The 26128-nt window shown below is 44.5% G+C and overlaps 1 protein-coding gene across 1 annotated transcript in view; it reads left to right on the top strand.

The window, feature by feature from the left end:
• The window catches only part of ncf1 (neutrophil cytosolic factor 1), a 78038-nt gene that overhangs the window by 46359 nt on the left and 5551 nt on the right, over positions 1-26128 (top strand). Inside the window, exon 9 of the mRNA XM_078225221.1 lies at positions 12581-12688. Within this exon, the coding sequence (XP_078081347.1) occupies positions 12581-12688 (108 nt within the window). The remainder of the gene's footprint in view (positions 1-12580; positions 12689-26128) is intronic.

The raw sequence follows: 26128 nt of genomic DNA, 5'->3' as shown, positions 1-26128 counted from the left end.
AGCTTTGCTCACTGAGCTACAAATGACACTATTTCAAGAGCAATACTCAACTGGTCTATAACAGAGATTTGGCACCTTTTCAGAGTCGTATGTCCTGTGTTGTTTTCACACTTTTCACACATTTCTGACGATGTTGCTGTCTCCCTTTACCAGACTGCTTAGAATTTGCTACTTAACCATAAATACATGATATTATTAACAATGTTGTTTGGAGTCTATCTTGTAACATTTTGTAATGTGTAACATTCTATCTCAGAATTTATTGAAACTCTATTGACAACCTGGTCCACATTTACCTGTAAGGCATTGCTGATAATGGCTGTTTTCTAATTAAAAGCTGTCATGGTGACAGTGAACTGAAAGGATGTCACAAATCCCTTTTGGGTCATTTTCCAGTTGACGGGCTGTAACTGACGAGCCAATGCTGGGTTCTCAACTATTTGCAATTTATGATTTGGATGAAGGGACTGAATGTATGTTTGCTAAATTTGCTGATGACTCCTAAATAGGCCAGCAAAGTAAGTTGTGAAGAGGATATAAGCAAAGGGACCGACAAGTTAAGTGAGTGGGTGAACATTCTGGCAGATGGAGTATAATGTGGGAAAATGTGAACTTTTCCACTTGGTCATGAAGAATAGAAAAGCAGTATATTATTTAAATTGAGAGATATTGCAGAACTGTACAGTGGGGTACAATGCCTTATCTTAGAACCATAGAAATGATACAGCACAGAAGTGGGCCATTCAGCCCATCTTGACCATGCCGACCAAAGACACCCAAGTGCTCTTTCAAATCCCATCTTCCTGCACCCAGTCCACAGCCCTGCATCTTACAGCACTTAAGAGGCAGATTCAGGTACTTTTTAAAAGAGTTTAGGGTCTCTGCCTCCACCATCAACTCAAGCAGTGAATTCCAGACACCACTCTGTGTAAAATAGCTTTTCCTCATGTCCCCTCTAACCCTTCTATCACTGAGCTTGAATCAATGACCCCTGGTTTTTGAACTCGCTGCCAAGGGAAACAGGTTCCTCCTGTCTACTCTCTCTCTATCCCTCACAATTTTGTACACCTCAATCTTGTCACCCCTCAGCCGCTCCAATCTCTCCTTGTAGCTACAATTCTCCAGCCCTGGCAATATTCTAGTAACTCTCCTCTGCACTCTCTCCAGAGCAATTATGTCCTTCCTGTAATGTAGTGACCAGAACTGCACACAATACTCCCATTGTGGCTTCACCAGTGTCCTATACAGTTCCATCATTATATCCCTGCTTTTATATTCTACACCTCTGCCATGAAGAAGAACATTCCATATGCCTTCTTTACAACCCTATCTACCTGTACTGGTGCCTTTAGGGACCTGTGCATTTGTACGCCAAGATCTCTCACTTCATCTATCCCTCTCAGTATATTCCTATTTATTGTGTATTCCCTTTTACTGTCTGTCCTTGTCAGCTTGGATCTTGTTTGTCTCTCTTGTGGGGACCATGAATTGGATTCAATTTGAATTTGTTTTTTCGAGCGAGCGAGGAGTAGAGTTCAGGTCTGTCTGGTCCACTCTGAGCATTGGCTTTGTAACTTTAAGAATGGAGTAAAAATTAAATAAAAACTGTACGGCACCGAGGGATCTGGGTGCCCTTGTACATGAATTACAAAAAGTCAGTATGCAGGTACAGCAAGTTATTGGAAAGGCAAAAGGACCGTTGGCCCTAATTGCAAGAGGAATCACATTTAAAAGTAGGGAAGTTTTGCTTCAGTTTTACAGCTGTTAGACTGTACATGGAGCGCTGTGTACAGTTTTGGTTTCTTTTCATAAGAAAGAATATAATTGTTTTAGAATCAGCTCAGAGAGGGTGGCATGGTGGCACAGTGGTTAGCACTGCTGCCTCACAGCTTCAGGGACCCAGATTCAATTCCCAGCTTGGGTCACTGTATATTTGGAGTCTGCACATTTTCCCTGTGTTTGCGTGAGTTTCCTTTGGGTGCTCCGGTTTCCTCCCATAGTCCAAAGATGTGCGGGTTAGGTGGATTGGCCATGCTAAATTGCCCCTTAGTGTCAGGGGGACTAACAGGGTAAATACATGGGGTTAAGGGGATAGGGCTTGGGTGGGATTGTTGTCGGTACAGACTCAATGGGCCAAATAGCCTTCTCCTGCACTGTAGGGATTCTATAATTCTATCAAAGTTCCCTCGACTGATTCCTGTGGTGAAGCTTACGAGGAAAGGTTGAGCGGGCTGGGCCTATATTTTTACAGTTCAGAGTAGGTGATCTTCTTGAAACATATAGGTTCCTGAGGGGATTTGACAGGGAGGATGCTGAAAGGATCTAGAACTAGGGGGCATGGTTTAAAATTGGGGCTGTCCCTTTTAAAACTGAGATGAAGAGAAACATCTCCATTGATGCAGGCAGGTGCAGAGGCAGACTGGTTCGAAGGGCCACCCTAGTTCTTTGGGACTACAACCCAATTTTCTGAAAGTCTGTTAGGTCCTTGGTCCCTCACAACCCCATATTCCCCCCACAACTGTATCTTCACTTACCCAGAATGCACTGTAGAACCAAGGAGTCTTATGGTAACAATGGTAAGTCTTGAACTGCACTTAAAAAAATATCCCTTCAAGATTTTCTTCAGAATTGCTGCTCTTACAGCCCTATAAAAGTGTCAATCAGACAGCGCCACCATAGTAGCAGTAGAGAAGTTCTACCTCACTTTCTTAAACTTTGAACAAAGCAGTTCAAAGAAATGATAAGCTTACTATAACCTCATGAAAATGTCAATAAATCAAAGCTAACAATCCATTTCAGCCTGTGTGAGCAGACCTCATGTTGATGTAACCCATTAGTGAGTTTTGGAGCTCTGCCAGACATTAATAATGAGGCCATCTATGAACTGCATCAACAGAATCAAATGGTCAGACTCACATTTCTCCATTTGAGCATCCCTGCTTCCACCACCCTCAAAGGTATTGAGTTCCGGGTCATTACAACTTGCTGCATAAAAATGTTCTTCCTCACATTCCCCTACATTTCTTAAATCTGTGCCCTCTAGTCTCTGTACCATCAGTCAATGGCAATAGTTTCCTTATTTATCTTATCTACCCTAACGTAATCTTGTACACCTCTATCAAACCTCTTCTCAATCTCTTTTACTCCAAGGAACAACCCCAGCTTCTCCAACCCTATCTTTGTAAATAAAACTACTCATCTCTGGAACCATTCTGGGAAATCTCCTCTTCACCCTCTCGGCAATCCTTACATTCTTCCTCAAGTGTGGTGACAGAACTGGACACAATACTCTCATTGGGATTTAACCAGAGCTTTAAAAATGTTCAGCATAACTCCCCTGCTTTTGCTCCTGTTTATGATGCTAATCGCACTCTCAATATGATCTGTCCCCTTCAAAAGTCTCTGCACATAAACATTTACCCACCCACCCCCTCACCTCCCACTCCCCCCAGATCCCACTGCCCCTGAACACTCGAAGTCTATATTACCTCTCCCTATCCCTTCAGCCAGAATGCATCACCTCAGTTTACCACCTGTCTGCCCACTCTGTTAGCCTAGTCCTGTCCTGTTGCAATCGATTGGTATCATCCTCCCTGTCTGCCATATATTCAAACATAGAATCCCTACAATGCAGAAGGAGGCCATTTGGCCCATCGAGTGTGCACTGACCACAATCCCACCCAGGCCTTATCCCTGTTAACCCACATATTTACCCTGTTAATCTCCCTGACACTAAGGGGCAATTTAGCATGGCCAATCCACTTGACCCGCACATCTTTGGAGTGTGGGAGGAAACCGGAGCACCCGGAGGAAACCCACGCAGACACGGGGCGAATGTGCAAACTCCACAGAGACAGTGACCCAAGCCAGGAATGGAACCCGATCCCTGGTGCTGTGAAGCAGCAGTGCTAACCACTGTGCCACCGTGCCGCCTTCAAGTTTAATAACATCAGCCAATTTTGAAATTTCACTCTGTATTCTAATTTTCATCCCATCTGTGCATATGAAAAAGCAGGTGATCATGACACTGATCCTTGGGGACAGCACTGTCTACCATCCTCCTGAAAAATAACCATTCGCTACAACTCGCTGTTCTGTCCTCACACCAATTTTTAAAATCCAGCTTGACACTGACCTTCCCATTCCATGACCCAACACTGATCCTTACGATACTCCATAAACAGCCTGCCATCCTGAGATTCACCCACTGCTCTCTGTTTTCTGTCTCTTAACCAATTCTCAATCCATAGCAGTATATCACCGCCAATCCCATGTGCTCGAATTTTGTGTACTAATCTCTTGCGTGGGACCTCATCAAAAGCTTTCTGAAAATCCAAAGACACCACATCCTCTGATTCTCTTTTATCTATGCTACAGGTAACATCCTCAAAAAACTCCGTCAGATTTGTCAAACATGATTTCCCTTTCATAATAGTTAATAGTTTTATAGCGGCACTGTAGCACAGTGGTTAGCACTGCTGCTTCACAGCTCCAGGGACCTGGGTTCGATTCCCGGCTTGGGTCACTGTCTGTGTGGAGTTTGCACATTCTCCTCGTGTCTGCGTGGGTTTCCTCCGGGTGCTCCGGTTTCCTCCCACAGTCCAAAGATGTGCGGGTTAGGTTGATTGGCCAGGCTAAAATTGCCCCTTAGTGTCCTGGGATGTGTAGATTAGAGGGATTAGTGGGTAAAATATGTAGGGATATGGGGGTAGAGCCTGGGTGGGATTGTGGTCGGTGCAGACTCGATGGGCCAAATGGCCTCTTTCTGTACTGTAGGTTTTCTATGATTTCTATGATTTATTAGTGTCACAAGTAAGCTTATATTAAAACTGTAATGAAGTTACTGTGAAAATTCCCTAGTTGTCACACTCCAGTGCCTGTTCGGGTACACTGAGGAAGAATTTAGCATGGACAATGCAACTAACCAGCAGGTCTTCCAGAATGTGGGAGGAAACCCAGGCAGACACAGGGAGAATATGCAAACTCCACACAGACAATGACCCAAGGGCAGAGTTGAACATGGGTCCCAGAGGCACTGAGACAGCAGTGCTAACCACTGTGCCACCGTTCCCCCCACCAACAATCCATGTTGACTCTGCCCAATCACATCATCATTTTCTAAGTGTTCAATTATTGTTTCCTTTATAATAGATTCTAACATTTTCCCCATAAGGTAGCAGGTCTGTAGTTCTCCATTTTCTCTCTGTCTCTCTCCTCTTAAATAATGGGGTTACATTTGCTACTTTCCGATCTGCAGGAACCATTTCAGAACCTATTGAATTTTGAAAGATAACCACCAATGCATCCACTATCTCTACAGCCACTTCCTTCAACATTCTGACTCATCTGGTCTGGGGGGATTTATCAACCTACAATACGATTGATTTTTTGAGTACTACCCCTTATAAATTACCAATTTCTTTCAATTCCTCAGTTTCACAAGTCCCTCAGTTCCCTAAAATTTCTGTATCCTCCTCTGTAAAGGCAGACACAAAGTAACTGTTTAGTTTCCCCACCATTTCCCCATTTCCATTATTAATTCTCCTGTCCCTGCCTATAATGGACCCAGATTTGCCCTTACTTATCTTTTCCTTTTCACATACCTAAAAATGTTTTTATAGTTTGTCTCTATGCTCCCCACTGGTTTGCATTCATATTCTCTTCTCTCTTTCTTTCTCAGTTTCTTGGGCCTCCTTTGTTGGATTCTACATTGCTCCCAGTCCTTGGGTTTACCAGTTTCCTCCGGCTCCTTATAAGCCCCTTCCTTTGACCTGATGCAATCTTCAACTTCTCTTGTTAGTCACGGTCGATTCACATTTCCTGTTGGGTTTTTGTGTTTTTGAGAAATGTATATTTGTTGTAGACCGTGTAACATTTCTTTAAATACTAGCTATTACCTCAACTATAAAATAATCTATAAAATAATGGGGGCAACATGGTGGCACAGTGGTTAGCACTGCTGCCTCACAGCACCAGGGATCGGGTTCGATTTCTGGCTTGGGTGGCTGTGTGGAATTTGCATGTTCTCCCTATGTCTGTGCGGGTTTCCTCCGGGTGCTCCCACAGTCCAAAGATGTGCGGGTTAGGTGGATTGGCCATGCTAAAGTGCCTCTTCGTGTCAGGGGGAGTGGCTAGGATAAATACATGGTGTTATGGGGATAGCACAGTAACAAGTCTCACAACACCAGGTTAAAGTCCAACAGGTTTATTTGGTAGCACGAGCATTTGGTGCACTGCTCCTTCCTCAGGTGAAGGAGCAGCATTCTGAAAGCTTGTGCTACCAAATAAACCTGTTGGACTTTAACCTGGTGTTGTGAGACTTCTTACTGTGCCCACCCCAGTCCAACGCCGGCATCTCCACATTATGGGGATAGGGCCTGGGTGGGATTGTGGTCGGTGCAGACTCGATGGGCTGAATGGCCTTCTTCTGCTCCCCCTTCTGTAGGGATTCCATGAGTTCCTGCTGTTGCTTCTCTCTGTAGGCACAGATCAGTTAGATAGTCAACATCTTTTCCCAAAGGTAGGTGAGTCTAAAACTAGAGGGCATAGGTTTAAGGTGAGGGGGAGAGATAAAAAAGGTCCAGAGGGGCAATTGTTTTTCACACAGAAGGTGGTGAGTGTCTGGAACAAGCTGCCAGAGGTAGTAGTAGAGGTGGGTACAATTTTGTCTTTTGAAAAGCATTTAGACAGTTACATGGGTAAGATGGGTATAGAGGGATATAGAAGCAATTGGGACTAGCTTAGTGGTTAAAGAAAAAGAACAGCATGGACAGGTTGGGCCGAAGGGCCTGTTTCCATGATGTAACCCTCTATGACTCAACTATCAGATTTTAAAATATATTTCCCTAACCGCCAGGGCTAACTTTCCCCTCATAACTTCATAGTCCCTTTATTCAGACTAAAGACCCTAGTTTCTTTAGGATAGTAATGGACAAGGATGAGTGCTGTCCTACGGGCAGGGTGCTAAATTGGGGGAAGGCTGACTATAGCCGGATTAGGCAGGAATTGGTGGATGTTGATTGGGAGAGGATGTTCGAGGGTAAGTCCGCGTCTGGCATGTGGGAGTCTTTTAAGGAACTATTGATAAGGCTGCAGGATAGGCATGTGCCTGTAAAAAGGAAAGATAGGACAGGTAGGATTCGAGAGCCGTGGATAACCAGGGAAATTGAGGATCTGATTAAAATGAAAAGGGAGGCGTACGTTAAGTCCAGGCAACTGAAAACAGATGGAGCTCTGGAGGAATACAGAGAGAGTAGGAAAGATCTCAAACGGGGAGTTAGAAGGGCAAAAAGAGGGCACGAGATGTTCTTGGCAGGCAGGATTAAGGAGAATCCTAAGGCATTCTATTCATACGTTAGGAACAAAAGAGTTGTCAGGGAGAAAATCGGACCTCTCAGGGACAAAGGAGGGGAATTATGCTTAGAACCCAAGGGAATAGGGGAGATCCTAAATGAATACTTTGCATCGGTATTCACGAAGGAGAGGGGCGTGTTAACCGGGAGTGTCTCGGAGGGAGGTGTTGACCCGTTAGAGAAAATCTCCATTACGAGAGAGGAAGTGTTAGGTTTTTTCGGGAACATTAAAACTGACAAAGCCCCAGGGCCTGATGGCATCTATCCTCGACTGCTCAGGGAGACGAGAGGTGAAATTGCTGGGCCTCTGACGGAAATCTTTGTCGCTTCTTTGGACACGGGTGAGGTCCCTGAGGATTGGAGGATAGCGAATGTGGTCCCGTTGTTTAAGAAGGGTAGCTGGGATAACCCAGGAAATTATAGGCCGGTGAGCTTGACGTCCGTGGTAGGGAAGTTGTTGGAGAGGATTCTTAGAGACAGGATGTATGTGCATTTAGAACGGAACAATCTCATTAGTGACAGACAGCATGGTTTTGTAAGAGGGAGGTCGTGCCTTACAAATTTGGTGGAGTTTTTTGAGGAAGTGACAAAAACGGTTGATGAAGGAAGGGCCGTGGATGTCGTCTATATGGATTTCAGCAAGGCATTTGACAAAGTCCCACATGGCAGGTTGGTTAAGAAGGTTAAGGCTCATGGGATACAAGGAGAAGTGGCTCGATGGGTGGAGAACTGGCTTGGCCATAGGAGACAGAGGGTAATGGTCGAAGGGTCTTTTTCCGGCTGGAGGTCTGTGACCAGTGGTGTTCCGCAGGGCTCTGTACTGGGACCTCTGCTATTTGTGATATATATAAATGATTTGGAAGAAGGTGTAACTGGTGTAATCAGCAAGTTTGCGGATGACACGAAGGTGGCTGGAATTGCGGATAGCGAAGAGCATTGTCGGGCAATACAGCAGGATATAGATAGGCTGGAAAATTGGGCGGAGAGGTGGCAGATGGAATTTAATCCGGATAAATGCGAAGTGATGCATTTTGGAAGAAATAATGTAGGGAGGAGTTATACAATAAATGGCAGAGTCATCAGGAGTATAGAAACACAGAGGGACCTAGGTGTGCAAGTCCACAAATCCTTGAAGGTGGCAACACAGGTGGAGAAGGTGGTGAAGAAGGCATATGGTATGCTTGCCTTTATAGGACGGGGTATAGAGTATAAAAGCTGGAGTCTGATGATGCAGCTGTATAGAACGCTGGTTAGGCCGCATTTGGAGTACTGCGTCCAGTTCTGGTCGCCGCACTACCAGAAGGACGTGGAGGCATTGGAGAGAGTGCAGAGAAGGTTTACCAGGATGTTGCCTGGTATGGAGGGTCTTAGCTATGAGGAGAGATTGGGTAGACTGGGGTTGTTCTCCTTAGAAAGACGGAGAATGAGGGGAGATCTAATAGAGGTGTACAAGATTATGAAGGGTATAGATAGGGTGAACAGTGGGAAGCTTTTTCCCAGGTCGGAGGTGACGATCACGAGGGGTCACGGGCTCAAGCTGAGAGGGGCGAAGTATAACTCAGACATCAGAGGGACGTTTTTTACACAGAGGGTGGTGGGGGCCTGGAATGCGCTGCCAAGTAGGGTGGTGGAGGCAGGCACGCTGACATCGTTTAAGACTTACCTGGATAGTCACATGAGCAGCCTGGGAATGGAGGGATACAAACGATTGGTCTAGTTGGACCAAGGAGCGGCACAGGCTTGGAGGGCCGAAGGGCCTGTTTCCTGTGCTGTACTGTTCTTTGTTCTCTTTGTTCTTTGTTCTTTGTTCTTTCAGAATGAACGACACCACTTTCAAACTTAATACAACATTCTCACGTATTATGGTCATTATTTCCCAAAGGCTCCTTCACAGCAAGACTATTAATTAACCCTTTCTCATTACACAACACTAAATCTAAAATTACCCAATCCATATTCTTTAATGTGCTTCTCCCATCTCAGAGACACTCCATGAATTTATCCTCCCAGCATTAGTTCAGTATACCCAGTCTGTGTGTAAATTGAAGTGATGTATTATTATTATTGTATTACCCACATTACATGCGGGTCTCATTTCCTGTGCAGCATTTCTGCTACATTTTGGCAACCTATAAACAATTCCCACCGATGTTGCTGTCCCTTGCTGTTTCTGAGCTCCACCCAAACCAATTCCATAGCAGAATATTATGAGAAAAATTTTAAGTGTTCAGCTAACGCGAACATGAAGAGTTTCAGATCTGTTTTTTGGGCATGTCTTTACTCCAAATCTTATGGGCTTAGACAATGAAAAAATGGGCTAGACCATTTCCTGCCTCTGGAGGCAGTGGGTGAGGCTTAAATCAGCAGCCAGCTTGCTCTGGCAGCAAAGGGAGCTATTGCATATGTGCAGATCTCTGTGGCTGCACTTGCGCAATTACAACAGCAGAGTCCTGACAGCTCAGAGAGAGAGAAAACTGTTGGGCCTCTGCTGCTGCAGCAGGCCTCGACCTAACTTCCCCCACCCCCCAAACTATCGTGGGAGTCCACGGCCAATCGCGAGGCCCCACACTGCCGATTTCCTGCAGAGTAGCAGCGGGGTCCCCCTCCCTCCCCATATCGATCTCCTGCAGAGTGGCAGCGGGGCAGCCCTCCCTACAGGACTGCCCCAGCCTGGTCCACCCCCTTCAGCCCATGTGCATCAGGCCCTGCCTGGTGGGTAGGGCTAAGATGCCACGCTAGCACGATCCAAGGGACACACCCTTTGCTTCTGACCTCTTGGAGGGGCCTCAATGGCCTCTGGCTCCAGCAGCGAGGCCAACACGACTCTTCCCCGTTCATGGGAACAAGGTGTTTTCCTCGCCAGGGAGATCCTCTCCCGCCGAGGCCACAAAGGCAAGTGAGCCTGGACGATTGCGTCCTGGGCTCGCTAATGCCATGCAAATGAGAATTTAAATACATTTAGATAAACTATTCAGCCTCTTGCCAGAAACACGTGGAAGGCTGAATGTGCCGGATATCTGCTGCCAGTAAGATGGCGCGAGGTGAGAAATCGGGCATGAACCTGATTTCTCAGCTCTTGAAATCGCAACCTACGTTTTGATTCATTGATCTAAGATCCTCTTTCACTAACATACTGATCTTGTCCCTTATTAACAGAGCTACCCCACCTCCTTTTCACTCATCCTTCCTAAATGATGAATATCCTTTAATATTCTGTTCCTGGTCTTGATCGCCCTCTAACCCTTGTCTCCGTAATAGCAGTTAAATCATCCCTATTTATCCTTATTTGTGCTTTCAAATCATCTGCCTATATATATAGTGTGCATTTAGATGGATTTCCTTCAATTTGTCTTTTTAACATGATTCCACATTCTGACTCTATTTGATCCTGTTGGGGCTGCACGGTGGCACAGTGGTTAGCGTTCTATTCTCGGCTTGGGTCACTGCCTGTGCGGAGTTTGCACATTCTCCCCGAGTCTGCTTGGGTTTCCTCCGTGTGCTCCAGTTTCCTCCCACAGTCCGAAGACGTGCTGGTTAGGTACATCGGCCATGCTAAATTCTCCCTCAGTGTACCTGAACAGGCGCTGGAGTGTGGCGACTGGGGGATTTTCACAATAACTTCATTGCAGCGTTAATGTAAGCCTACTTGTGACTAATAAATAAACTTTATTTTTTATTGCGCATCTCTGTGATTTCCCTGCTGATTCGCGACACGCACGCACACGCATGCAGACACACACGTGCATGCAGACACACACATGGATACACGCGCAAGCACGCATGCAGACACACACGTGCATGCAGACACACACGCGGATACACACGCAAGCACGCATGCAGACACACACGCGCATGCAGACACACGCGGATACACACGCAAGCACGCATGCAGACACACGCGCATGCAGACACACACGCAGATACACACGCAAGCGCGCGCGCACACACACGTGCACGCATGCAGACACACACACACACAACTTGGAGACCTATAGAACATTTCACAGTAATGGATCAAGTCTTTTTTGCTTTTCAACTTCTGCAAAATGAATTTGACTTTGCTTGCTCTCTTTGACATTAAAATTATCTTCATGAGTCAATGCAGCCACAACACTTCCCCTTTTTCCTTCCCTATCTTTTTTGAACACTTTGAGCATGAGGTACACAGTTCTCATCATTCTTAGCCATATTTCCGTTATTACCACTAAACATATTCTCATTTGGCTATTTGTGTTTGCAAATTGCCAACCTGATTCAGCACACTTTGTTTATATAAATACATACTTTCTAAACCTCACTTTTTCTTCCTCATAATCCTCCTTAGACTACTCCTGCCTAATGTGGTACTATCTCCTTCTCTAGCATTGTCCAACACTCTCACTTTATGCTCCTTATTCCTCTCGTACATGTGCTCGTGCCCAACCCAGTCAATGGCGACATGGTGGCACAATGGTTAACACTGCTGCCTCACAGCACTGGGGACCCGGGTTCAATTCCGGCCTCGGGTCACTGTCTGTGTGGGGTTTGCACATTCTCCCCGTGTCTGCGTGGGTTTCCTCCAGGTGCTCCGGTTTCCTCACACATTCCAAAGATGTGCGGGTTAGGTTGATGGGTTAATTTGACCCTAGTGTCAGGGGGATTAGCAGGGTAAATATGTGGGATTATGGGAATAGGGTTTGGTGGGATTGTGTTGATGGGCCGAATGGCCTCCTTCTGCACTATAGAGATTCTATAATATAGTTTCAAACCTCCCCATACACATTGACTGACTTTTTGTTTCCATATTTCATGAGGTGTGAGCATCGCTGGTTAGGCTAGCATTATTATTCTGTAATGGAGATGGAGGTGAGCCAGATTCTTGAACCGTTGCAGTCCATGAGATGTAGGAACACCCACAGTGCTAAGAGGGAGGAGTTCCAGGATTTTGACCCAGTGACAGTGAAAGAACGGTGACTTATCTCCAAGTCAGGATGATGAGTGACTTGGAAGGGAACCTCCAGGTGTTGTGTTCCCAGGTATCCTTTGTCCTTCTAGATGGTAGAGGTCACGGGTTTGAAAGGCAATGGTGAAATGTTGAATTGAGGTTTTCAATCAATTCCTCAGTGAAAACCCTGTTTTACTTTTCTCAGGGAAGGTTTTGAGTCAAGTCACTAACTAGCATCCACCTGCAGGTCCCAGAAAATTCCTATTAGTTCACAAAGAATGACTCGTATGTTTTATTGAAACAGGAAAGGAGATTCTACTGGATATTATCCATCTATGTACCTCCAGAAATCAGGAACAGCGGAGAAGGCGGAATTCAGCTCAAACAGAAGCAAGCAGCCTCCACCGAGAAGGTAAGTCTCTGTCTAAACAGTCAAACTCCATTGATAGGGGTGGGAATCTGACATTGCCCACCCGTTACAGGACGTAACCTGGTTTTTAAATTCATTTATGGGATGTAAGCATTGCAGGCTAGGCCAGCATTTATTGCCCATTCCTCCATTACAGAGGGCATTTGAGAGACAACCATTGCTGTGGGTCTAGAGTCATATGTAGGCCAGACCAGGTAAAGAATGCAAATTTCCTTCCCTAAAGGACATTGGTGAACCAGATGGGTTTTTCTGACAATCAACAATTGTTTCATTAGAGTTTTTAATTCCAGATTGAATTCAAATTTCACCACCTGTTGTGTTGGGATTTGAACCTGAGTCCCCAGAGCATCACCCTGGGCCTCTGGATTACTATTCCAGTGACAATACCATTACACCAACACCTCCCCTTTCCACTGTAATCATTGTGCCTTCTATCTTAGACGATCAGTCAGCTCTGGATTGCTAGCCCTGTGGGGAATCTGAAGATTGATTCTGCTCTTAGTTCTAAACACTGTTGGAAAACTGCGATCCTGTGTTCTCTGATATTCCTTAAATGCATGATGAAAGCTAGTGTTACAAATCTCAAATCTGTCCAAGGCCTTGAGTTCAATGGTTTTGATTATTCCTGCAAGTGATCTGTATGTCTTGTATATCCAGGAGTTCACCCATACAGCCCAATATCTGGCTATACTGAGTGTCAAGGCTGCGTTTCTGAGCAAGTTAGCAATGGACGTCTCCACACTCACTAACATTTCTGGATATCCCCCGGAAAAAGGTCCATACACCCAAGTCTAGTTCATTGATAGATATCAGGAAGAACAGTGGCTCTTTTTGTATTCTTCATACCAACTCCTGTAAACCTTCCTCCAGTCTGAAAAACTCATCACGCCTCTGGTTCCTGTCACTAAACTGACTTTGTCCCTTTTATTCCATGAGTTTTAACTTTGCCAGCAAGCCTGTTGTGTTGGCACTTTATCTAATGTCTTTAGGAAGTTCAACACCTCATCAACTCCTTTTAGAGGAGACCTAATAGAGGTGTATAAGATGTTGAGAGGCATAGATCGGGTGGACTCTCAGAGGTTTTTTCCCAGGGTGGAAATGGCTGCTACGAGAGGACACAGGTTTAAGGTGCTGGGGGGTAGGTACAGGGGAGATGTTAGGGGGAAGTTTTTCATACAGAGTGTGATGGGCAGGTGGAATCGGCTGCCGTCAGTGGTGGTGGAGGCAAACTCAGTAGGGTCTTTTAAGAGACTCCTGGATGAGTACATGGGACTTAATAGGATGGAGGGTTATAGGTAGGCCTAAAAGGTAGGAATATGTTCGGCACAACTTGTGGGGCCTAAGGGCCTGTTTTGTGCTGTAGTTTTTCTATGTTTCTAACTGCATCACCTTCATCAACCTTCTCTGTTACCTAATCAAAAACTCAGGCAACTTAGTTCACGCAATTTGCTTTTAACAAATTCATGATTTAATTAATGAATGAATAACTAATTTCTTAATTAATCCATATTTGACAAAGTGCCTAGTTAAATATGGATTATGGATATGGTGACTAAAGGAACTATATACAATATGGTCCATCTCCGACACTTCCCTTCCCTTCCTTGATTTCTCTGCCTTCATTTCTGATGATAGACTGTCTGCCAATATTCATCACAAGTCCACCGACTCCCACAGCTACCTCAACTCCAACCCCTTACACCCTCTCCCTCTAAGGATTCCATCCCATTTTCCCAGTTTCTCCACCTCCATCGCATCTGTTCTGAAGGTACTACCTTCCAAAATGGAAATTCTGGCAAGTCTAGAACATAGAACATAGAACAGTACAGCACAGAACAGGCCCTTCGGCGCACGTTGTTGTGCCGTGCTTTGTCTGAAACCCAGATCAAGCTATTTCCTCCCTGTCATCCCGAAGTACTCCATGTGCCTATCCAATAGCTTCTTAAATGTTCCTAAAGTTTCTGACTCCACTATCACTGCAGGCAGTCCATTCCACACCCCAACCACTCTCTGAGTAAAAAACCTACCTCGGACATCCTTCCTATATCTCCCACCATGAACCCTATAGTTATGCCCCCTAGTTACCGCTCCATTCACCCGAGGAAATAGTCTTTGAACGTTCACTCTATCTATCCCCCTCATCATCTTATAAACCTCTATCAAGTTTCCTCTCAACCTCCTCCGCTCCAAAGAGAAAAGCCCAAGTTCCCTCAACCTTTCCTCATAAGACCTACCCTCCAAACCAGGCAGCATCCTGGTAAATCTCCTTTGCACTCTTTCCAGTGTCTCCACATCCTTCTTATAGTGAGGTGACCAGAACTGCACACAATATTCCAAATGTGGTCTCACCAAGGTCCTGTACAGTTGCAGCATAACCCCACGGCTCTTAAACTCAAACCCCCTGTTAATGAACGCCAACACACTATAGTGGCCTTCTTCACGGCTCTATCCACTTGAGTGGCAACCTTCAGAGATCTATGGATATGAACCCCAAGATCTCTCTGTTCCTCCACATTCTTCAGAACCCTACCTTTGACCCTGTAATCCACATTTAAATTTGTCCTACCAAAATGAATCACCTCGCATTTGTCAGGGTTAAACTCCATTTGCCATTTTTCAGCCCAGCTTTGCATCCTATCTACATCTCTTTGCAGCCTACAACAGCCCTCCACCTCATCCACTACTCCACCAATCTTGGTGTCATCAGCAAATTTACTGATCCACCCTTCAACTCCCTCCTCCAAGTCATTTATAAAAATGACAAATAGCAGAGGACCAAGCACTGATCCCTGTGGCACTCCGCTGGTAACCGGTTTCCAGTCCGAAAATTTTCCATCCACCACCACCCTCTGTCTTCTGTTAGATAGCCAGTTACCTATCCAATCGGCCAAACTTCCCTCTATCCCACACATCCTTACTTTCTTCATAAGCCGACCACGGGGGACTTTATCAAACGACTTACTAAAATCCATGTACATAACATCAACTGCACTACCTTCATCTACATACTTAGTTACCTCCTCAAACAATTCTATCAAATTTGTGAGGCAAGACTTGCCCTTCACAAATCCGTGCTGACTATCCCGGATTAAGCTGCATCTTTCTAAATGGTCGTAAATCCTATCCCTGAGGACCTTTTCCATCAACTTACCGACCACCGAAGTAAGACTAACCGGCCTATAATTACCAGGGTCATTTCTATTCCCTTTCTTAAACAGAGGAACAACATTCGCCACTCTCCAGTCCTCTGGCACCATCCCCGTGGACAGTGAGGACGCAAAGATCAATGCCAAAGGCTCTGCTATCTCATCCCTTGCCTCCCAAAGACTCCTAGGATATATTTCATCAGGCCCAGGGGACTTATCAACTTTCAGTTCATTCGAAATTGCTAGTACATCTTCCCTCCGAACATCTGCTTCCTCCAGCCTATCAGCCTGTGACACCCTCTCTTCCCCAAAAACATGGCCCCTCTCCTTGGTGAACACCGAAGAAAAGTATTCATTCATCACCTCTCCTATCTCTTCTGACTCCATGCACAAATTCCCACTGCCGTCCTTGACCGGCCCCAACCTCCCCCTGGTCATTCTTTTATTCCTCACATAAGAGTAAAAAGCCTTGGGGTTTTCCTTGATCCGACCCGCCAAGGACTTCTCATGCTCCCTCCTAGCTCTCCTAAGCCCCTTTTTCAGCTCATTTCTTGCTAACTTGTAACCCTCCATCGAGCCAACTGAACCTTGTTTTCTCAACCTTACATATGCTTCCTTCTTCCTCTTGACAAGACATTCCACCTCTTTCATGAACCATGGTTCCCTCACTCGGCCATTTCCTCTCTGCCTGGCAGGGACATACCTATCAAGGACACGCAGTATTTGTCCCTTGAAAAAGTTCCACTTTTCATTAGTGCCTTTCCCTGACAATTTTTGTTCCCATCCTATGAACATAGAACATAGAACATAGAACATTACAGCGCAGAACAGGCCCTTCGGCCCACGATGTTGCACCGACCAGTTAAAAAAAACAAACTGTGACCCTCCAACCTAAACCAATTTCTTTTCGTCCATGAACCTATCTACGGATCTCTTAAACGCCCCCAAACTAGGCGCATTTACTACTGATGCTGGCAGGGCATTCCAATCCCTCACCACCCTCTGGGTAAAGAACCTACCCCTGACATCGGTTCTATAACTACCCCCCCTCAATTTAAAGCCATGCCCCCTCGTGCTGGATTTCTCCATCAGAGGAAAAAGGCTATCACTATCAAAAAGGCTATCACTATGCTTCCTAATTCCCGCCTGATTGCATCATAATTACCTCTCCCCCAATTGTAAACTATGCCCTGCCGCATGGCCCTCTCCCTCTCCATTGCAAGAACAAAAGACACCGAATTGTGGTCACTATCTCCAAAGTGCTCTCCCACAACCAAATCCAACACTTGGCCCGGTTCATTTCCCATTACCAAATCCAATGTGGCCCCACCTCTTGTCGGCCTATCCACATATTGTGTCAGGAACCCCTCCTGCACACACTGCACAAAAACTGCCCCATCCGAACTATTCGACCTATAAAGGCTCCAATCAATATTTGGAAAGTTAAAGTCCCCCATGACAACTACCCTGTGACCCCCACACCTATCCATAAACTGCTTAGCAATTTCTTGCTCCACATCTCTATTACTATTTGGGGGCCTATAGTAAACTCCTAACAACGTGACCGCTCCTTTCCTATTCCTAACCTCAACCCATATTACCTCTGTAGGCAGATCCCCTTCGAAATGCCTTTCTGCAGCCGTTACACTCTCCTTGATTAACAGTGCCACTCCTCCACCTCTTTTACCAGCTACCCTACACTTACTGAAACTTCTATACCCCGGAACTTCCAACAACCATTCCTGTCCTTGTTCTACCCATGTCTCCGTAATGGCCACAACATCATAGTCCCAAGTGCCAATCCACGCCCCAAGTTCACCTACCTTATTTCGGATGCTCCTTGCATTGAAGTAGACACACTTCAACCCACCTTCTTGTCTGCTGGTACCCACCTTTGACCATGATACCCTTCCCAGTACCTCACTACACTCACTGACCTCCGGACTACAACTCCTTTTCCCATCCCCCTGACAAATTAGTTTAAACCCCCCCCGAAGAGCTGTAGCAAATTTCCCTCCCAGGATATTGGTGCCCCTCTGGTTCAGGTGCACCCCGTCCTGTTGGTACAGGTCCCACCTTCCCCAGAAAGTGTTCCAATTATCCACATAACTGAAACCCTCCCTCCTACACCATCCCTGCATCCATGTGTTTAACTGCACTCTCTCCCGGTTCCTCAACTCGCTATCCCGTGGCACGGCAACATACCAGAGATGACAACCTGTTTTGTCCTGGCTCTCAGCTTCCACCCTAGCTCCCTGAATTCCTGTTTTAAATCCCCGTCCCCTCTCTTACCTATGTCTTTGGTGCCGATGTGCACCACGACTTGTGACTGTTCCCCCTCCCCCTTTAGAATCCTGAAGACACGGTCGGAGATGTCACGGACCCTGGCATCCGGGAGGCAACATACCATCCGTGAGTCTCTCTTGTTGCCACAGAACCTCCTATCTATCCCTCTAACAAACGAGTCCCCAATAACTATAGCTCTACCGCTCTCCCCCTTTCCCTTCTGAGCCACAGGGACGGACTCAGCGCTGGCGATCTGGTCACTGCGGCTCACCACTGGTAGGTCGCCCCCCTCACCTGTATCCAAAGTGGAATACTTGTTGCTAAGGGGAACGACCACAGGGGATCCCCGCACCGACTGCTTCCTCCCAGCCCCTCTCACTGTCACCCATCTATTTTCATTCCCTGGAGCAACTATATCCCTGAAGTTTGTGTCTATGGCCCTCTCTGCCTCCCTGATGACCCTAAGCTCATCCAACTCCAGCTCCAGCTCCCTAACGCGGTCTTGGAGGAGCTGCAGATTGGTGCACCTCCCACAGGTGTAATCAGCAGGGACACTGACGGTGTCCCTCACCTCAAACATTCTGCAGGAGGTACATTGCACTGCCTTCACTTCCATCCCCTCCATATAACTTACTGCTACAAAGAAAAAGAATTGCTCCAATGGAACACTGAACCCTTTTTCCCCTTCCTCAGAGTGCACTGGGAAAGAAGTTTAAAAAGCAGGAACACAGAGCGGTGACAGTTTAAAAAGCAGGAACACAGAGCAGTGACAGTTTAAAAAGCAGGAACACAGTGCGGTGACAGTTTAAAGAGTGGGAACACAGAGCAGTGACAGTTTAAAAAGCAGGAACACAGAGCGGTGACAGTTTAAAGAGTGGGAACACAGAGCAGTGACAGTTTAAAAAGCAGGAACACAGAGCGGTGACAGTTTAAAGAGTGGGAACACAGAGCAGTGACAGTTTAAAAAGCAGGAACACAGAGCGGTGACAGTTTAAAGAGTGGGAACACAGAGCAGTGACAGTTTAAAAAGCAGGAACACAGAGCGGCGACAGTTTAAAAAGCAGGAACACAGAGCAGTGACAGTTTAAAAAGCAGGAACACAGAGCAGTGACAGTTTAAAAAGCAGGAACACAGTGCGGTGACAGTTTAAAGAGTGGGAACACAGAGCAGTGACAGTTTAAAAAGCAGGAACACAGAGCGGCGACAGTTTAAAAAGCAGGAACACAGAGCAGTGACAGTTTAAAAAGCAGGAACACAGAGCAGTGACAGTTTAAAAAGCAGGAACACAGAGCAGTGACAGTTTAAAAAGCAGGAACACAGAGCGGCGACAGTTTAAAAAGCAGGAACACAGAGCAGTGACAGTTTAAAAAGCAGGAACACAGAGCAGTGACAGTTTAAAAAGCAGGAACACAGAGCGGTGACAGTTTAAAGAGTGGGAACACAGAGCAGTGACAGTTTAAAAAGCAGGAACACAGAGCGGTGACAGTTTAAAGAGTGGGAACACAGAGCAGTGACAGTTTAAAAAGCAGGAACACAGAGCGGTGACAGTTTAAAGAGTGGGAACACAGAGCAGTGACAGTTTAAAAAGCAGGAACACAGAGCGGTGACAGTTTAAAGAGTGGGAACACAGAGCAGTGACAGTTTAAAAAGCAGGAACACAGAGCGGTGACAGTTTAAAGAGTGGGAACACAGAGCAGTGACAGTTTAAAAAGCAGGAACACAGAGCGGTGACAGTTTAAAGAGTGGGAACACAGAGCAGTGACAGTTTAAAAAGCAGGAACACAGAGCGGCGACAGTTTAAAAAGCAGGAACACAGAGCAGTGACAGTTTAAAAAGCAGGAACACAGAGCAGTGACAGTTTAAAAAGCAGGAACACAGTGCGGTGACAGTTTAAAGAGTGGGAACACAGAGCAGTGACAGTTTAAAAAGCAGGAACACAGAGCGGTGACAGTTTAAAGAGTGGGAACACAGAGCAGTGACAGTTTAAAAAGCAGGAACACAGAGCGGCGACAGTTTAAAGAGTGGGAACACAGAGCAGTGACAGTTTAAAAAGCAGGAACACAGAGCGGCGACAGTTTAAAAAGCAGGAACACAGAGCGGCGACAGATGAAACCCAAAACTCATATTAAATCCAAACAACTGAGATTAAATCCAAACAACTGAGATTAAACCCAAACTGAGATTAAACCCAAACAACTGAGATTAAACCCAAACAACTGAGATTAAATCCAAACAACTGAGATTAAACCCAAACAACTGATATTAAATCCAAACAACTGAGATTAAACCCAAACAACTGAGATTAAACCCAAACAACTGAGATTAAACCCAAACAACTGATATTAAACCCAAACAACTGAGATTAAATCCAAACAACTGAGATTAAACCCAAACAACTGAGATTAAATCCAAACAACTGAGATTAAACCCAAACAACTGATATTAAATCCAAACAACTGAGATTAAATCCAAACAACTGATATTAAACCCAAACAACTGAGATTAAATCCAAACAACTGAGATTAAACCCAAACAACTGATATTAAATCCAAACAACTGAGATTAAACCCAAACAACTGATATTAAATCCAAACAACTGATATTAAACCCAAACAACTGAGATTAAACCCAAACAACTGAGATTAAATCCAAACAACTGAGATTAAACCCAAACAACTGATATTAAATCCAAACAACTGATATTAAATCCAAACAACTGATATTAAACCCAAACAACTGAGATTAAACCCAAACAACTGAGATTAAACCCAAACAACTGATATTAAACCCAAACAACTGAGATTAAACCCAAACAACTGAGATTAAACCCAAACAACTGATATTAAATCCAAACAACTGAGATTAAACCCAAACAACTGAGATTAAACCCAAACAACTGAGATTAAATCCAAACAACTGAGATTAAACCCAAACAACTGAGATTAAACCCAAACAACTGAGATTAAATCCAAACAACTGAGATTAAATCCAAACAACTGAGATTAAACCCAAACAACTGAGATTAAATCCAAACAACTGAGATTAAATCCAAACAACTGAGATTAAATCCAAACAACTGAGATTAAACCCAAACAACTGAGATTAAACCCAAACAACTGAGATTAAACCCAAACAACTGATATTAAATCCAAACAACTGAGATTAAACCCAAACAACTGATATTAAATCCAAACAACTGATATTAAACCCAAACAACTGAGATTAAACCCAAACAACTGAGATTAAATCCAAACAACTGAGATTAAACCCAAACAACTGATATTAAATCCAAACAACTGATATTAAACCCAAACAACTGAGATTAAACCCAAACAACTGAGATTAAATCCAAACAACTGAGATTAAACCCAAACAACTGAGATTAAACCCAAACAACTGAGATTAAACCCAAACAACTGAGATTAAACCCAAACAACTGATATTAAATCCAAACAACTGAGATTAAACCCAAACAACTGATATTAAACCCAAACAACTGAGATTAAACCCAAACAACTGAGATTAAATCCAAACAACTGAGATTAAACCCAAACAACTGATATTAAATCCAAACAACTGAGATTAAACCCAAACAACTGAGATTAAACACAAACAACTGAGATTAAACCCAAACAACTGAGATTAAATCCAAACAACTGAGATTAAACCCAAACAACTGATATTAAACCCAAACAACTGATATTAAACCCAAACAACTGAGATTAAACCCAAACAACTGAGATTAAACCCAAACAACTGAGATTAAATCCAAACAACTGATATTAAATCCAAACAACTGAGATTAAACCCAAACAACTGAGATTAAACCCAAACAACGGAGATTAAATCCAAACAACTGATATTAAATCCAAACAACTGAGATTAAACCCAAACAACTGAGATTAAACCCAAACAACTGAGATTAAACCCAAACAACTGAGATTAAACCCAAACAACTGAGATTAAACCCAAACAACTGAGATTAAACCCAAACAACTGAGATTAAACCCAAACAACTGATATTAAATCCAAACAACTGATATTAAACCCAAACAACTGATATTAAATCCAAACAACTGATATTAAACCCAAACAACTGATATTAAATCCAAACAACTGAGATTAAACCCAAACAACTGATATTAAATCCAAACAACTGATACTAAATCCAAACAACTGATATTAAACCCAAACTGATATTAAATGACGTGGGAAGGAAGAGTGAGGAGGTCCTAAAGAGTGAGTACAAAGAGCTTGGAAGGAAGTTAAAAAGCAGGACCCCGAGGGTAGTAATCTCAGAATTGCTACCTGAGCCACATGCCAGTGAGGGCAGGAGTAGGATGCTTGGGCGGATAAACACGTGGCTGAGGAACTGGTGCAGGGGGCAGGGTTTCCAATTCTTGGATCATTGGGACCTCTTCTGGGGCAGGTGGGACCTGTACAAGAGAGACGGGTTACACCTAAACTACAAGGGGACCAATATACTTGCAGGGAGATTTGCTAGTGTTATTGGGGAGCGTTTAAACTAGATTTGCAGGGGATGGGAACCAGAGTGCCAGAGCAGATAGTGGAGCAGGGGTAAAAAGACAGGTTAGTTCAAGCAAAATCACAAATGGAAGGGTAGAGTGTGGTGGAAATAATTCTTTGAGGTGTGTCTATTTCAATGCCAGGAGTATTGTGGCGAAGGCAGATGAGCTGAAGGCGTGGATAGACACGTGGAAATATGACATTATAGCCATTAGTGAAACTTGGCTACAGGAGGGGCAGGACTGGCAGCTCAATGTTCCAGGGTTCCAATGTTTCAGGCGGGATAGAGGCAGAGGGATAAAAGGTGGGGGGGTGGCATTGTTGGTCAGGGAAAATGTTACAGCGGTACTCAGGCAGGATAGATTAGGGAGCTTGTCTACAGAGGCCCTATGGGTGGAGCTGAGAAACAGGAAAGGTATGACCACATTAATGGGCTTGTATTATAGACCACCCAATAGTCAGCGAGAATTGGAGGAGCAAATCAGCGGAGAGATAGCTGACAACTGCAAGAAACACAAAGTTGTGATAGTAGGGGATTTTAATTTTCCACATATAGATTGGGACTCGCATGCTGTTAAAGGTTTAGACGGGGTAGAGTTTGTAAAATGTGTTCAGGAGAATTTTCTACATCAGTATATAGAGGTGCCAACTAGAGAGGATGCGATATTGGATCTCCTATTGGGAAATGAGTTAGGGCAGGTGATGGATGTGAGTGTGAGGGAACACTTTGGATCCAGTGATCATAATGCCATTAGTTTCAACCTGATCGTGGATAAGGATAGATCTGGTCCACGGGTTGAAGTTCTGAACTGGAAAAAGGCCAAATTTGATGAAATGAGAAGGGATCTGGGAAGTGTGGATTGGCACAGGCTGTTCTCTGGTAAGGATGTAAATGGAAAGTGGGAGGCCTTCAAAGGAGAAATTTTGAGAGTGCAGAGTTTGTATGTTCCTGTCAGGATTAAAGGCAAAGTAAATCGGAATAAGGAACCTTGGTTCTCGAGGGAGATTGTAACACTGATTAAGAGGAAGAGAGAGTTGTATGAAATGTACAGGCAGCAAGGAACAGATCAGATGCTCGAGGAGTATAAAAAGTGCAAGAAGCTACTTAAGAGGGAAATCAGGAGGGCTAAAAGAAGACATGAGGTTGCTTTGGCAGACAGAGTGAAGAAAAATCCAAAGAGCTTCTATAGGTATGTTAGGAGCAAAAGGATAGTGAGGGATAAAATTGGTCCTCTTGAAGACCAGAGTGGTAGACTGTGTATGGAACCAAAAGAGATGGGGGAGATACTAAATGGTTTTTTTGCATCCGTATTTACTGAGGAAACGGGCATGGAGTCTACGGAAATAGGGCAAACTGGTAGGGAGGCCATGGAACCTTTACAGATTAAAGGGGAGGAGGTGCTCGCTGTCTTGAGGCAAATCAGAGTGGATAAATCCCCAGGACCGGACAGGGTATTCCCACGGACCTTGAGGGAAGCTAGTGTTGAACTTGCAGGGGCCCTGGCAGACATATTTAAAATGTCAGTATTCACGGGGGAGGTGCCAGATGATTGGAGGGTGACTCATGTTGTTCCGTTGTTTAAAAAAGGTTCCAAAAGAAATCCGGGAAATTATCGGCCAGTAAGTTTGACGTCGGTGGTGGGCAAGTTATTGGAAGGTGTGATAAGGGATAGGATCTACAAATATTTGGATAGACAGGGACTTATTAGGGAGAGTCAACATGGCTTTGTGCGTGGTAGGTCATGTTTGACCAATCTATTAGAGTTTTTCGAGGAGGTTACCAGGAAAGTGGATGAAGAGAAGGCGGTGGATGTTGTCTACCTGGATTTCAGCAAGGCCTTTGACAAGGTCCCTCATGGGAGGTTAGTTAGGAAGGTTCGGTCGCTAGGTATACATGGGGAGGTAGTAAATTGGATAAGACACTGGCTCAATGGAAGAAGCCAGAGAGTGGTTGTGGAGGATTGCTTCTCTGAGTGGAGGCCTGTGACTAGTGGTGTGCCGCAGGGATCGGTGTTGGGTCCATTGTTGTTTGTCATCTATATCAATGATCTGGATGATAATGTGGTAAATTGGATCAGCAAGTTTGCTGATGATACAAAGATTGGAGGTGTAGTGGACAGTGAGGAAGGTTTTCAAAGCTTGCAGAGGGATTTGGACCAACTAGAAAAATGGGCTGAAAAATGGCAAATGGAATTTAACGCAGACAAGTGTGAGATATTGCACTTTGGAAGGACAAACCAAAGAAGAACGTACAGGGTAAATGGTAGGACTCTGAAGAGTGCAGTTGAACAGAGGGATCTGGGAATACAGGTACAGAATTCCCTAAAAGTGACGTCACAGGTGGATAGGGTCATAAAGAGTGCCTTTGGTACATTGGCCTTTATAAATCGGAGTATCGAGTATAAAAGTTGGAGTGTTATGGTAAGGTTATATAAGGCATTGGTGAGGCCGAATTTGGAGTATTGTGTACAGTTTTGGTCACCTAGTTACAGGAAGGATGTAAATAAGGTTGAAAGAGTGCAGAGAAGGTTCACAAGGATGTTGCCGGGACTTGAGAAGCTGAGTTACAGAGAGAGATGGAATAGGTTGGGACTTTATTCCCTGGAGCGTAGAAGATTGAGGGGAGATTTGATAGAGGTGTATAAGATTTTGATGGGTATAGATAGAGTGAATGCAAGCAGGCTTTTTCCGCTGAGGCTAGGGGAGAAAAAAACCAGAGGGCATGGGTTAAGGGTGAAAGGAGAAAAGTTTAAAGGGAATATTAGGGGGGGCTTCTTCACGCAGAGAGTGGTGGGAGTGTGGAATGAGCTGCCGGATAAAGTGGTAAATGCGGGGTCACTTTTAACATTTAAGAAAAACTTGGACGGGTTCATGGATGAGAGGGGTGTGGAGGGATATGGTCCAAGTGCAGGTCAGTGGGACTAGGCATAAAATGGTTCGGCACAGACAAGAAGGGCCAAAAGGCCTGTTTCTGAGCTGTAATTTTCTATGGTTCTATGGTTCTAAATCCAAACAACTGATATTAAACCCAAACAACTGATGTTAAATCCAAACAACTGAGATTAAACCCAAACAACTGAGATTAAACCCAAACAACTGAGATTAAATCCAAACAACTGAGATTAAATCCAAACAACTGAGATTAAATCCAAACAACTGATATTAAATCCAAACAACTGATATTAAATCCAAACAACTGAGATTAAATCCAAACAACTGAGATTAAATCCAAACAACTGATATTAAATCCAAACAACTGATATTAAATCCAAACAACTGAGATTAAACCCAAACAACTGAGATTAAACCCAAACAACTGATATTAAATCCAAACAACTGAGATTAAACCCAAACAACTGATATTAAATCCAAACAACTGATATTAAACCCAAACTGATATTAAGTCTACCTACTATGGTTAACAGGACACTCAACCGGGACCGACCCTACTCCTGCACCTCAT

Source organism: Mustelus asterias, chromosome 12 (genome assembly GCF_964213995.1).
Source record: "Mustelus asterias chromosome 12, sMusAst1.hap1.1, whole genome shotgun sequence".
Classification (NCBI taxonomy): Eukaryota; Metazoa; Chordata; class Chondrichthyes; order Carcharhiniformes; family Triakidae; genus Mustelus; species Mustelus asterias.
Note: the sequence above shows the minus strand (reverse complement) of the source record. Positions and strands in the feature narration are given on the sequence as shown.